The sequence below is a fragment of the Hypanus sabinus genome, chromosome 29, assembly GCF_030144855.1.
Source record: "Hypanus sabinus isolate sHypSab1 chromosome 29, sHypSab1.hap1, whole genome shotgun sequence".
NCBI classification, from domain to species: domain Eukaryota; kingdom Metazoa; phylum Chordata; class Chondrichthyes; order Myliobatiformes; family Dasyatidae; genus Hypanus; species Hypanus sabinus.
This window is the reverse complement of record NC_082734.1, coordinates 1,199,454-1,212,500: the sequence shown is the minus strand read 5'-3', so window position 1 is coordinate 1,212,500 and position 13,047 is coordinate 1,199,454. Positions and strand designations below refer to the sequence as shown.

The 13,047-nt window shown below is 52.4% G+C and overlaps 1 protein-coding gene across 1 annotated transcript in view; it reads right to left on the bottom strand.

The window, feature by feature from the left end:
* pitpnbl (phosphatidylinositol transfer protein, beta, like) overlaps positions 1-9,672 on the bottom strand; it is a 44,162-nt gene extending 34,490 nt beyond the window's left edge. The window contains 2 exon segments of the mRNA XM_059953335.1: positions 8,922-8,952; positions 9,638-9,672. Coding sequence (XP_059809318.1) covers positions 8,922-8,952; positions 9,638-9,657 — 51 coding nt within the window. The 5' untranslated portion in view covers positions 9,658-9,672.
* Positions 9,673-13,047: the final 3,375 nt, after the last annotated feature.

Genomic DNA, 13,047 nt, shown 5'->3' with positions numbered 1-13,047 from the left:
AGCCTTTCCTGGCGTTGGAATTTCTGGCACGCAGCCAGCAAGGTACCGTCGAGTACAAACTTTTCCCGCCAGTTACTCAACTCACTCCGAGACTTTATGACCTGCACCACCGTATCATTCTCGGTTCGGACACACAAGGAACATGCCGGACCAGTCTACAGGGAGTCACAGGCCTGCGGGGAGTTATGCAAAGGCGGCTGCCTCTCCGGCCTCGGACAACGCCCTGTTTCGGACGGTGAAAGTTGAACGCGGGGTGCAATGTATTTTGCGAACTGGAACTACCCTGGAAAAGTGCGCGGAGGCCATGGAGGACTTGTTGGGGAGAGATGGTGTTTTGGCCGCTGAGAAGGAGTTCGGGAAGGCGGTGTTTTACCTGAGGAATGATGAGTTGGTGCATCGGGCCCTCAGTAGGGGGATCACGGTGGAGAACATCTTTTTACAGGTGGAGCTAGTGACAGCTCCCACACAACGCATCGTCCTCGGTCACGTACAGCCTTTCATCCCCAACGAGGACCTGCTTCCCGCATTGGCCCGCTTGGGGCAAGTACGGTCAGAGATAACTGCCATCAGGCACAAATTTAAGAGACGCACCCTCCGTACCGTAATCTCTTTCCGGCGACAGGTATTCATGAAACTGGAACGGGAGGATGAAGTTGAGGGCCGGTTTACTGTCCGGCACGGGGGGGTAGATTATCAGGTGTATTGGAGCTCTGAGCGCCCACGGTGCCATGCGTGCGGGGAGGTGGGGCACTTTCGGAGGGACTGTCCTAGCACCCGAAAACCCAGAGAGTCCACTTCGGGAACCAGTGCCCCAGCTACCTCTGCCCCTGATCCCATCCCTGCTCCAACACCTGTGCCGACCCCTGCTCCTGCCCCTGACCCTGTCTCTAACCCTGCCCCTATTCCTACGTCTGCTCCTACCCCTGTGGTTCAGGCGGGTGATCCTGGGGCTACGTGTGGGGAGGTTCAGGCGAGGGACGGGGTGGAGTCCGGGCGGGGCAAGAAAGCGAGGAAGAAGTCGAAACACGTGAAGAAGTCGGCCCCCGAGACCGCAGAGCTCACGCCCATTTGCCCTGAGGTGGAGGGGGAGACTCGGGGAAGCGTACGGTTGGACGGGGCAATAGGAGCGGAGAGTACCGCGCTGTCGGTGAATTCCGCACCTGTGTGCTCCTCCGGCTTGAAGAGGAGATGGGATTGTTCCCCCAAGAGAGCAGAGAATGTAGATGAGGGGGAGTCCCAGAAAGGGGTGGGGATCCAGGTGGGAGTTGTGTCTAACCCTGAATCCCCAGATGTAGACACCAGTCCTGGGGTGGGTGGTGTGGTTATGCATGAAGCTAGTGCTGGGCCTGTTTGCACGCCTAAAACAGACCTGGAGCCCTCCACCCAGGACTTGGCAGTCAGCGCCTCCCTGGAGGCAAATGTATTAAGTAGTACAGGTGGAGAGGAGACCAGGCTCTCTCACAGTCAGCATCAGGCTGCCAGTGAATCCATTGGGCCAGAGCTGCTGGGGTCCCCTTCATGCCTGTCTCCTGGGGAGAGTGATGTAACCTGCATGCCGACCCCATCAACTAGTGGCCTGCAGGGAGTCCCTTGGGATTTTCCCTCCATCGTCGCAACTGTGGGTAAGACTGCTGCGACGGTGGAGCGGGAAGGTATGGGGGAGGTACCCACTGTGCAGTGTAGGTTACAGGGGCAGCCACCTTATACGCCACCTGAGGAGGACGGTGGGGGATCTGTCTGCAGTGAGGGGTTGGAGGGGGATTCATTTGACAGCGAGACAATGGACATCCTCACCCCTCCAGAGAAATCCCCATTGATACCTGTGGAGGAGATCAGAGAGTTTATTCACTCCTCCGTTGGTGCAAAGCATCGGCCTAAACTAGCCTCGCTTCGCTGGCCTAGCATGCCGAGGCTGGTGAAGTCCCTGAGGGTCATCCTCAGACGGAAGGGGAAGGGGAAGAGGAATGCTGAGTCAGGGAATGACAGGCGGCAGCTGAAATCCTTCCTGGATGACCTGGTGCGGGACATCAGGATGAAAAGCAGCCTCGCTCCTTCGGGAGATGGTGGGTCACAGGGTAGCGATGGCAGCAGTCGGGCCCGGAAAGCAAAGGATATTCTCGGTTTTCTTCGGGAGAGTGCGGCTGAGGGCGCAATCGCTCTCAGTGGGAAGGGGACTGGTGCTGAGGCCTAGTGTGCTTCCGACATGAAGCTTACCATAGCTAGTCTCAATGTAAATGGTAGCAGGGGCTCTCTCCGCAGATATAACAATCTCTCAGTCCTCAGGGACGGGAGATACGCTGTGAGTTTCCTGCAGGAAACCCATACCACCCCGGGGGACGAGTCCGCTTGGCTCCTGGAGTGGCAGGGCGGGGTCTACATGAGTCACCTTAGCTCCAACTCTAGTGGGGTGGCGATCCTGTTGGCCCCAACCTTCCGGCCAGAAATCGTAGGAGTCCAAGATGTTGTGCCCGGCCGTCTGCTCCACCTGGCTGTGCGCCTGGATGGTGTACCGTTACATTTTATCAACGTGTACGCTCCGAGGCGCGGGGTGATGCAGACGCGCCTATTCTGTCAGCTGTCCACCTTGCTGAGTTCCATCGACCCAGGGGACTGCGTCGTCCTCGGGGGAGACTTCAACTGTACCCTCGAGGTGGAGGACCGCTTGGGCCTCCAACGCGACCCGGCATCAGCGAAAAAGTTAAAGGAGCTAGTCGGCTCCTTTGACTTGGTGGACAGCTGGCGGAATCTTCACCCCGACTCTAGCGCCTTCTCCAGAAGATCGAGAGAGGGGGGTTCCCGGATAGACCGCCTGTATATCTCTCGGGCTTATGTCTCCCGCGTGTCGGCTTCCTCCATGCGGCCGGTGTCGTGCTCGGATCATCACCTCGTGTGGATGGAATTTACTCCTCTGCACCCTCGGGTGGGATCCGGGTATTGGCACTTTAACAACCGGCTGCTGGAGGACAGCCGATTCCATGATTCATTCCGAGCGTTCTGGGCCGCCTGGAGAGAGAGACGGAGAGAGTTCTGCTCCCTACGGCTGTGGTGGGATGTGGGCAAGGCCCACATCCGGTTTTTATGTCGGGAGTACACTAGGGGGTCGACAAAGAGGTGGGACTCTGAGATTGAGCGGCTTGAGAGAGCGTTGCTTGACCTGGAGACCCGTCTTGGTTCGACCGGTGGAGACCATCAAACGTGGCAGGAATACCAGGAGAAGAAGGACGCACTCAGGAATCTGCAGCTTCAGCAGTCCCGAGGTGCGTATGTGAGGTCGCGGATCCAAATGCTGCAAGATTTGGACCGCGGCTCACCCTTCTTCTACTCGTTGGAGAAGTGGCGGGGAGTTCAAAAGCAGCTGGTGGAGCTATTGGCTGCTGATGGCTCCTCCATCACGGATCCTGACGAAATTATCGAAGAAGTCCGCACTTTCTATCGGTCCTTATTCTCACCGGATCCGTCAAATGCGGGGGCGTGCAGTGAGGTCTGGGAAGATTTGCCAAAGGTCAGCCCTGATGACGCAGCGCGTCTGGACGCCTCCCTGACTGGGGAGGAGCTGTCTGCTGCCCTTCGGCAACTCCGGAGGGGTAAATCCCCTGGCTTAGATGGTCTGAGTGTGGAGTTTTATCAGGCTTTTTGGGATGTCCTGGGGGTCGATTACAGCCTTGTTCTAGGGGAGAGCCTAGCCACCGGGGAATTGCCCCTCTCATGGCGGAGACCTGTCGTGGTCCTGCTGCCCAAGAAGGGAGACCTTCGCCTGCTAAAGAACTGGCGCCCTGTCTCCCTCTTGTGTGCGGACTACAAGATCTTCGCCTGGGCAATGGCCAACCGTCTTGGTTCAGTACTGAGATAGGTGATTCATCCTGACCAATCTTACACAGTCTCGGGCCGCTCCATCCAGGACAATGTCCACCTAGTACGGGACCTGATCCACCTGTACCAGGAGACTGGGACCCCGGCAGCGTTTCTTTCTCTTGACCAGGAGAAGGCGTTTGACCGGGTAGACCACAGTTTCCTGGTGGGCACTCTGCAGGCCTTTGGGCTCGGACCACACTTTGTGGCCCGAGTTCGGCTCCTCTACTCTGCCGCAGAGTGCCTTGTTAAGGTCAATGGATCACTGGCAGCAACCATTCCCTTCAGGAGAGGAGTACGTCAGGGATGCCCCATGTCCGGTCAATTGTACGCGATCTGTGTCGAGCCATTCCTGAGCCTCCTACGGCGAAGGCTGACAGGTCTGGTTCTGCGTGAACCGGACATGGAGGTCGTCCTCTCGGCCTACGCCGATGATGTACTCCTCATGATGACAGATCCCAATGACCTGCGGAGGATGCGCGAGTGCCAAGACATTTTCTCGGCAGCATCCTCCGCCAGGATCAACTGGGCGAAATGTTCCGGACTCTTAGTGGGTCAGTGGCAGGTGGACTCCCTGCCGGAGGAGATGAGAGCTTTTGAGTGGAGTACTCGGCGTCTCCTCTATCTGGGAGTCTACCTGAGTCCTTCTGGGGAGACCTGGCTGGCGAACTGGCAGGACCTGGAGATGAAAGTCATGGCCCAGCTGGGGCGCTGGTCAGGCCTTCTCAGGGTGCTTTCCTATCGAGGCAGGGTGGTGGTCATAAACCAGCTGGTGGCCTCCATGTTGTGGTATCGGATGGTCACCTTGGCCCCTCCTGCCCCGTTTGTTGCAAGACTGCAGAGGAAATTAGTGGACTTCTTCTGGGGCAACAGGAAACACTGGGTCTCTGCAGCGGTCTTGAGTCTCCCAGTGGGAGAGGGCGGACAGTCGCTGGTGTGCGTCCGAACGCAGCTGGCGGCTCTCCGCCTCAGGACTCTGCAGAAATTACTGTACTCCGAGCACCCTCCCAGGTGGCACGTGTTGGGCTGTCTTCATGAAGACATGCGGCTACCACTGGCGGGTGTCAGCCGTACTGCTTTGCGGAGTCTGCCCGGCTTCTATCAGGACCTACTGAGAGTCTGGAACATGGTTACTTCAGGCCGGGAATCCCCTCCTCAGGCGGAGGGCGGGGTCCTGGCCGGCCCTTGCCCTACCTCAGTGGCTGTCGGTGCGGCTCAGTTGTGTGGACCGACTCAGGCCGAGCTGCTGGTCAGGCCCAGACCCCGCAATCTTCTCCGGGAGCCGTGTCCGCACAACTTGAGCCGTCTCTCATCGATACCCACAGTCCCATTCAGGGATGCAAGTAGGAGGTATCTGTATGGGCTGCTACTCCACATCCTCCACTTCCTTGCCCTTGTACACCGTCCCGACACGCCATGGCGGTCGGTCCTTCCACCCAGAGGTGAGGAGGGTCCCCACTGGAAGTCCCTTTACGCCGGGGTTCTTCCCATGCACCTGGGGGATCTCGGCTGGAGGGTACTGCATAGGGCAGTGCCCTGCAATAAGTTTTTCAGTTTGTACATGGACTTCCCACCCGCATGCCACTTCTGCGGGCTGGAGGAGACCGTGTACCACATGTACATGGAGTGTGTGAGGCTGCAGCCTCTTTTTGCATATTTGCGTGGGCTGCTTCTCGCCTTCTGGCTGCATTTTAGTCCCACCCTGTTTATATATGGTCATCCAGTAAGGAAGGGGGCATGGAGGGATGAGGATGTCCTAGTCAACTTGCTCCTGGGGCTGGCAAAATCCGCCATCCGAGGGTCTTGGAAACGGGTGGCGGGAGGATCTCCCCGGGCAGACTGCCTGGCAATGTTTAGGGGGTATGTTCGTGCTCGGGTAACTATTGAAAAGGAACACGCGCAGTCCACAGTGGCCTTGGAGGAGTTTCGAGACCGTTGGGCTCCGCGGGGTGTAAATGCCATCGTGGATAGAGATGGCAACATTCTGGTATAATGTCTATTGTCTATTTGTAGTGCAGTAATTGTGTTTGCCACTGTTTTGTATATATTGTATAGCACCGAAATTTGTAATAAAGGATTTTGTAATAAAAAAAAGGGGTCAGACACAGAGTGAATCTCCCTCCACACCGTCCCATCACACACTCCCGGGGTCAGACACAGAGTGAAGCTTTCTCTGTACTGTCCCATCACACACTCCCGGGGTCAGACACAGAGTGAAACTCACTCTACACCGTCCCATCACACACTCCCAGGGTCAGACACAGAGTGAAACTCCCTCCACATCGTCCCATCACACACTCCCGGGGTCAGACACAGAGTGAAACTCCCTCCACATCGTCCCATCACACACTCCCGGGGTCAGACACAGAGTGAAGCTCCCTCCACACCGTCCCATCACACACTCCCGGGGTCAGACACAGAATGAAGCTCCCTCCACACAGTCCCATCACACACTCCTGGGGTCAGACACAGAGTGAAACTCCCTCCACACCGTCCCATCACACACTCCCCGGGTCAGACACAGAGGGAATCTCCCTCCACACCGTCCCATCATACACTCCCGGGGTCAGACACAGAGTGAAGCTTCTTCCACACTGTCCCATCACACACTCCTGGGGTCAGACACAGAGTGAAACTCCCTCCACACCGTCCCATCACACACTCCCCGGGTCAGACACAGAGTGAATCTCCCTCCACACCGTCCCATCACACACTCCCGGGGTCAGACACAGAGTGAAACTCACTCTACACCGTCCCATCACACACTCCCAGGGTCAGACACAGAGTGAAGCTTCTTCCACACTGTCCCATCACACACTCCTGGGGTCAGACAGAGTGAAACTCCCTCCACACACTCCCCGGGTCAGACACAGAGTGAAGCTCCCTCTGCACCGTCCCATCACATACTCCCGGGGTCAGACAGAGTGAATCTCACTCTACACCGTCCCATCACACACTCCCAGGGTCAGACACAGAGTGAAGCTCCCTCCACACCGTCCCATCACACACTCCCGGGATCAGACAGAGAGTGAAGCTTTCTCTGTACTGTCCCATCACACACTCCCGGGGTCAGACACAGAGTGAAACTCCCTCCACACACTCCCCGGGTCAGACACAGAGGGAATCTCCCTCCACACCGTCCCATCACACACTCCCGGGGTCAGACACAGAGTGAAGCTTCCTCCACACTGTCCCATCACATACTCCCGGGATCAGACACAGAGTGAATCTCCCTTCACACCACCCCATCACACACTCCCAGGGTCAGACACAGAGTGAAACTCCCTCCACACCGTCCCATCACACACTCCCCGGGTCAGACACAGAGTGAATCTCCCTCCACACCGTCCCATCACACACTCCCGGGGTCAGACACAAGAGTGAATCTCCCTCCACACCATCCCATCACACACTCCTGGGGTCAGACGCAGAGTGAAACTCCCTCCACACCGTCCCATCACAAGCTCCCAGGGTCAGACACAGAGTGAATCTCCCTCCACACCGTCCCATCACACACTCCCAGGGTCAGACACAGAGTGAATCTCCCTCCACACCGTCCCATCACACACTCCCGGGGTCAGAAACAGAGTGAATCTCCCTCCACACCGTCCCGTCACACATTCCCGGGGTCAGACAGAGTGAAGCTCCCACCACACCGTCCCCTCACACACTCCCAGGGTCAGACACAGAGTGAATCTCCCTCCACACTGTCCCATCACACACTCCCAGGGTCAGACACAGAGTGAAGCTCCCTCCACACCGTCCCATCACACACTCCCGGGGTCAGACACAGAGTGAATCTCCCTCCACACCGTTCCATCACACACTCCCGGGGTCAGACACAGAGTGAAGCTCCCACCACACCATCCCATCACACAATCCCGGGGTCAGACACAGAGTGAAGCTTCCTCCACACAGTTCAGACAGAATGAGATTTTTACGCCCATATTTCATGATCCATACACAATGCAATTCTATGTCCCTCCTGTTATCCATATGATTCTGCTCCCTGTGTAAAACTCAGATCTTCCACTCCCACTTTCAAATCTCTTACTATCTCTTCTTTCAGTTAGTCCTGATGAAGGGTCTCGGCCCGAAACATCGACTGTACTTCTGCCTACAGACGCTGCCTGGCCTGCTACGTTCCACCATCATTTTGTGTGTGTTGCTTGAATTTCTAGCAGCTGCAGATTTCCTCATGTGTGCTGCACACCTTCGAGCTTACCCCCTCTCACCTCAACTGCACACCCTTCAGTATTTGAGATATTCACCAAGATACCGGCTATCCCGGCTGTCTGCTCTGTCTGTGTCTCTCGTAATCCTGTAAACCTCGATCAGGTCTCCCCTCAGCCTCTGTCGCACCACAGAAAACAAGTTTGTCTGACCTCTCCTTCCAGCTCAGGCCCTGAAATCTCCCCTGAGCCTCTGTCGCTCCAAAGAAACAACTGAAATGTGTCCAACCTCTCAGGCCCTGTAATCCAGAAGGACCTCTTCTAAAGACTAAACAATGGCTTTGAATATCACAAGGACACTGAAACAGAGAGTGAAATGTGTTTGCATCAATAACCACAGCTTGAGGATATGCTGGGGGCAGCCCACAAGTGTCTATCAGGTCTCCCCTCAGCCACCGCCGGTCCAGAGGAAACAACCCAAATGTGTCCAACCCCTCAATGTAGCCCAAGCAGCATCCTGCTGAACCCTCTCCAATGCCCCCACACCCTTACTGAAATGAGGTGACCAGAATTGAATGTAATACTTGAGAGCTGAGCAGGTTCAACAACAAGTTCTACTCTGATGTAGTCAGACTACCGAATGGACCACCAGCATGAAAATATAGACTCCACCTCATAATGATCTTGCACCTTATTTTCTGCCTGCACTGCCCTCTCTCTATAACTGTAACACTTTATTCTTTCTGCATTCTGTAATTGTTTTGCTTTTTTCTGCCTCAGTGCTCAGTGTAACGATGATTTGTATGAATTGTATGAACAGTGTGTGAGATAAGTTTTTCACCATATCTCTGTGACAAAAATAAACCAATTTATCAATTAATTTAAGATACTGAGACTCACCTCTTCAACAGAACAGGGGAGCACGATTCGGCTGTGGAGAGTAGAGACCCATCACAATGAGAACACAGCAACACCCACCCCCACCCATAGACACTCTCCTTCCTCACCGTCTCTGCAAATCCTCTTGCACAGGAGGGAGGTGAGGAGAGAGGAACAAGATGTGGTTGATGAAGGAGGGAGGTTTGAGGTGTTGAGAGGGGAGGGCGGATATGGGAGGGACAAGATGGAGCCGGGTAGGGGTGAGTGTTGGCGAGGGAGATTGGTTGAAGGCAGGGGGTGAGGGAGGAGGATTAGATGAGGAAGGGGGAATTGCAAGTTGAGGAAGATCTGAGGTTGAGGGATGGAGGAGGAAGGAATTCATTGGAAGTAGGAGGGATCAGAGAAAAGGACAGAGGGAATCATGAGGGAGAGTGACGAGGGAGCTTGAGGGTGGTGGGATGAAAGAGAGGGAAAGGGAGTGAGGAGGGAGTTTGAAGATCGATGTGAAGAGGACAGAGGATGTGGAGGAAGTTTGAAGGTGGATGGATGGAGAGAGGGATTTGATTGAGGGGGGAAGGAGGACGAGGAGGGGTCACAAGGGGGCACCCGATAGCCAATGGAAAGCTCTCTCGCCCTGCCCTTTGGGTTCGGTCCTCCCACCTGCCAGGTCTGGTCCTCCCGATCGCGGAGCCCCGACCTCCCACTGTTCCATCTTGCACCCCCCGACCCCCACTCACTACTCTTTGATCAGCACCATCTTCTCCCTCTCCTCCCGGAAACAGGAAGTCAACCGGTGCGCCGATCTGTCACTTCCGCCCGTTGACGTAATCTTCGCCCCACTACGGTGGTGCAAATGCGCAGCCGTCAGGCGTCATCAGTAGGGGTCGCGACTCGTTGAAGGACGCGTCCTCAGTTCCGTCGCATGGGAATACGGTCTATAGACTGAACGGGGTGGTGTTGCCCCGGGGAACGCCAACAGACCCCCAGAAAACCCCCAGATCCCCATAAATTATCCGATCCCTAATATATCCCCGAAAAAAACCATAGATTCCCCATAAGTCACCAATAAATCCCCAAAACACATCAGTTAACACTGGACAACAAAGATTTTGCTTCCTGTATATTTATGGGTGTATTTTATGAATTTTGGGCTGCTGATCATGAAAATCACCATGAACTTCACTATCACGCACCATTTTTTAAAAAAAAAATCGCCGATATTTGTCAATTCAAGGGAATTAAAATGTTGCCCACAATGTAAGCTGAAAAGTTTTCTATCTTGGGCAGGGGAGATCGCACACACCGGTCTATGTACGGATTGTGTTTATGTGTGTATCGGTTTGTGTCATGTGCTTTACATTCACAGCATGTTGTGTGTGCCCGTTCTAACAAAGTAATTGTATTTTCAGGAGTATTTGTGATAGCAAACTGTCTTGCCAATACTGCAATGACCATGATACTTTGTTATATTTGCGGCAAGTAGGCGCCTCTATCTCAAAAGACTGAGCATGAACTCTACTTTGGGTGTAAAGTTGGCGAGATAAAATGTTGATCTTTGAGCTGGGCTCAGAGGTACTCAGTAGTTAATGCCGTTTATTGTCCTGATGATATGATGAGAGCAGAAGGGCGATGTGATAGACAGCTACTTCTGGCTGACCTGTGTGTCTCGTTTCTCTGCCAAGAACAAGAAATCCATTGAATACCCCAATCTCCCTTCAGCAAGCAGATCTTTGTCACATGAGAAGTCTTCCAGTACTGAAGCCACCAGAGGGATGGAGTCTAGAGGAGACAGACGAAGACGCCATGGTGCACGAGACAGGAATAGAAAACGACACCGATACTGATACAGATTTCCACCCTTTATGTCGAGTGGGCCTCATCTGATAACTCAATCTGAGTTAAATGATCTGGTCAGAGACTTGGCTTTGTCAAAGGCAAAAGCAGAATTACTGGGTTCAAGACTGCAATGATGGAATTTGCTATCGCCAGGCACAAAAATTTAGTGAATGGATTTTAATATTTGAGATGGTTGTTTCCCAGAATAATTGATGCTAAGGTTAAGGAAGGTAATTACAGGCCGGTGATCCTGACATCAGTAGTAGGTAAATTATTGGAAGGTGTTCTGAGAGATCGGATATACAAGTACTTGGACAGCCAAGGGCTGATTAAGAATAGTCAGCATGGCTTTGTGTGTGGTAGATCTTGTTTAACGGATCTTGTAGAGTTTTTTGAGGAAATTACCAAGAAAGTAAATGAAGGAAAGGCTGTGGATGTTGTCTACGTTGTCTTTAGTACGGCCCAGATTCGGGCTGTGCCTTCCAAATATCCAGACCTGTCTCTTGGTTGTTTTTGTTTGCACCACCTTACTTTCCCTTCTCTATTTATGATTTATAATTTAAATTTTTATTATATTTACTATTGATTTGTACTCCAGGGAGCGCAATGCACAGAATCAAATATCGCTGTGATGATTGTATGCTCTAGTATCAATTGTTTGGCCACAATAAAGTAATAAAGTAGTAAGGACTTTGACAAGGTCCCACATGGGAGGTTAGTTCAGAAGGTTCAGATAAGAGGTTGTAAACTGGATTCAAAATTGGCTGTGGGAGAAGACAGAGTGGTAGTGGATGTTTGCTTTTCAGACTGGAGGCCTGTGACTAGTGGTGTACCTCAGGGATCTGTGGTGGGACCATTGTTGTTTGTTGTCTGTATCAATGATCTAGATGACAGAGTGGTAAATTGGATCAGCAAGTTTGCTGAGGACACTAAGATTGGAGGCGTTGTGGACAGCAGGGAAGGCTTTCAAAGCTTGCAGAGGGATCTGGACCAACTGAAAAAATGGGCCAGAAAATAGCAGATGGAATTTAATGCAGACAAGCGAGATGTGTTGCATTTTGGATGGACATATCAAGGTAGGACATACACAGCAGGGCATTGAGGATTGCGGAGGAACAAAGAGATCTGGGAGTTCAGATACATAACTCCCAGAAAGTGGCGTCACAGGTAGACAGGGTTGTAAAGAAGGCTTCTGGTATCCTTGCATTCATAAATCAAGTATTGAGTATAGGAGCTGGGATGTTATGGTGAGGTTGTATAAGACATTGATGAGGCCAAATTTGGAGTATTGTGTGCAGTTCTGGTCACCTAACTATAGGAAGGATATCAGTAAGATTGAAAGAGTGCAGAGAAGATCTACTAGGATGTTGCCAGGTCTTCAGGAGTTGAGTTACGGGGAAAGATTGAACAGGTTAGGACTTTATTCCTTGGGGTGTAGAAGAATGAGGGGGGGATTTGATAAAGATTTACCAAATTATGAGGGGTATAGACAGAGTAAATGTGAGTAGGTTCTTTCCACTTAGATTAGGAGAGATAAGTACGAGAGGACATGGCTTTAGGGTGAAAGGGGAAAGGTTTAGGGGAACATTAGGGGGAGCTTCTTCACTCAGAGAGCGGTGGAATGTGGAACGAGCTGCCACCTGACGTGGTAAATGTGGACTCACTCTTAAGTTTTAAGAATAGATTGGATAGATACATGGACGGGAGAGGTCTGGAGGGTTATGGACTGACTGGGTGCAGGTCAATAGGACCAGCAGAATTAAGTTTCAGCACAGACTATAAGAGTCAAATGGCCTGTTTTCTGTGCTGTAGTGTTCTATAGTTCTAAGGTATTTTTGTTGGTCCACAAATCAAACAGGTCATCAATGACAGGCAAATTCTAAAAACTTCTAGTGGGACCGGAGAAAATCGCATAGAGGGCCTTCAAGGATGTTGTTGAAAATTTTCATGGCAACTACAGAGAACCAAACTACGTGCAACTAACATTTTTCAAGCATACAAAACCATGAAGTGCAACATGTCACTAAAGATTCATTTTCTGCACTCATTCAGATTTCTTCCCTGCAAATCTTGGTGCTGTCAGTGACAAGCATGGGGTTTCACTGGGACAAATGGTATCAAGGCTGATTATTGTTCGACACTTAAGTGAGAAGCCTCAGACACTGAGTACAAATGAAAGTCATCAACAAAACATTTTTAGCTCAGTTGAATTATTGCAAAGTGTCAGCATTGTTATGCAATTAAACGCATTTTATTCAATAAAAGTTAATTTCTTGGTTCTCCAAGTTCCTCCATGATACAAGTAGTCTGA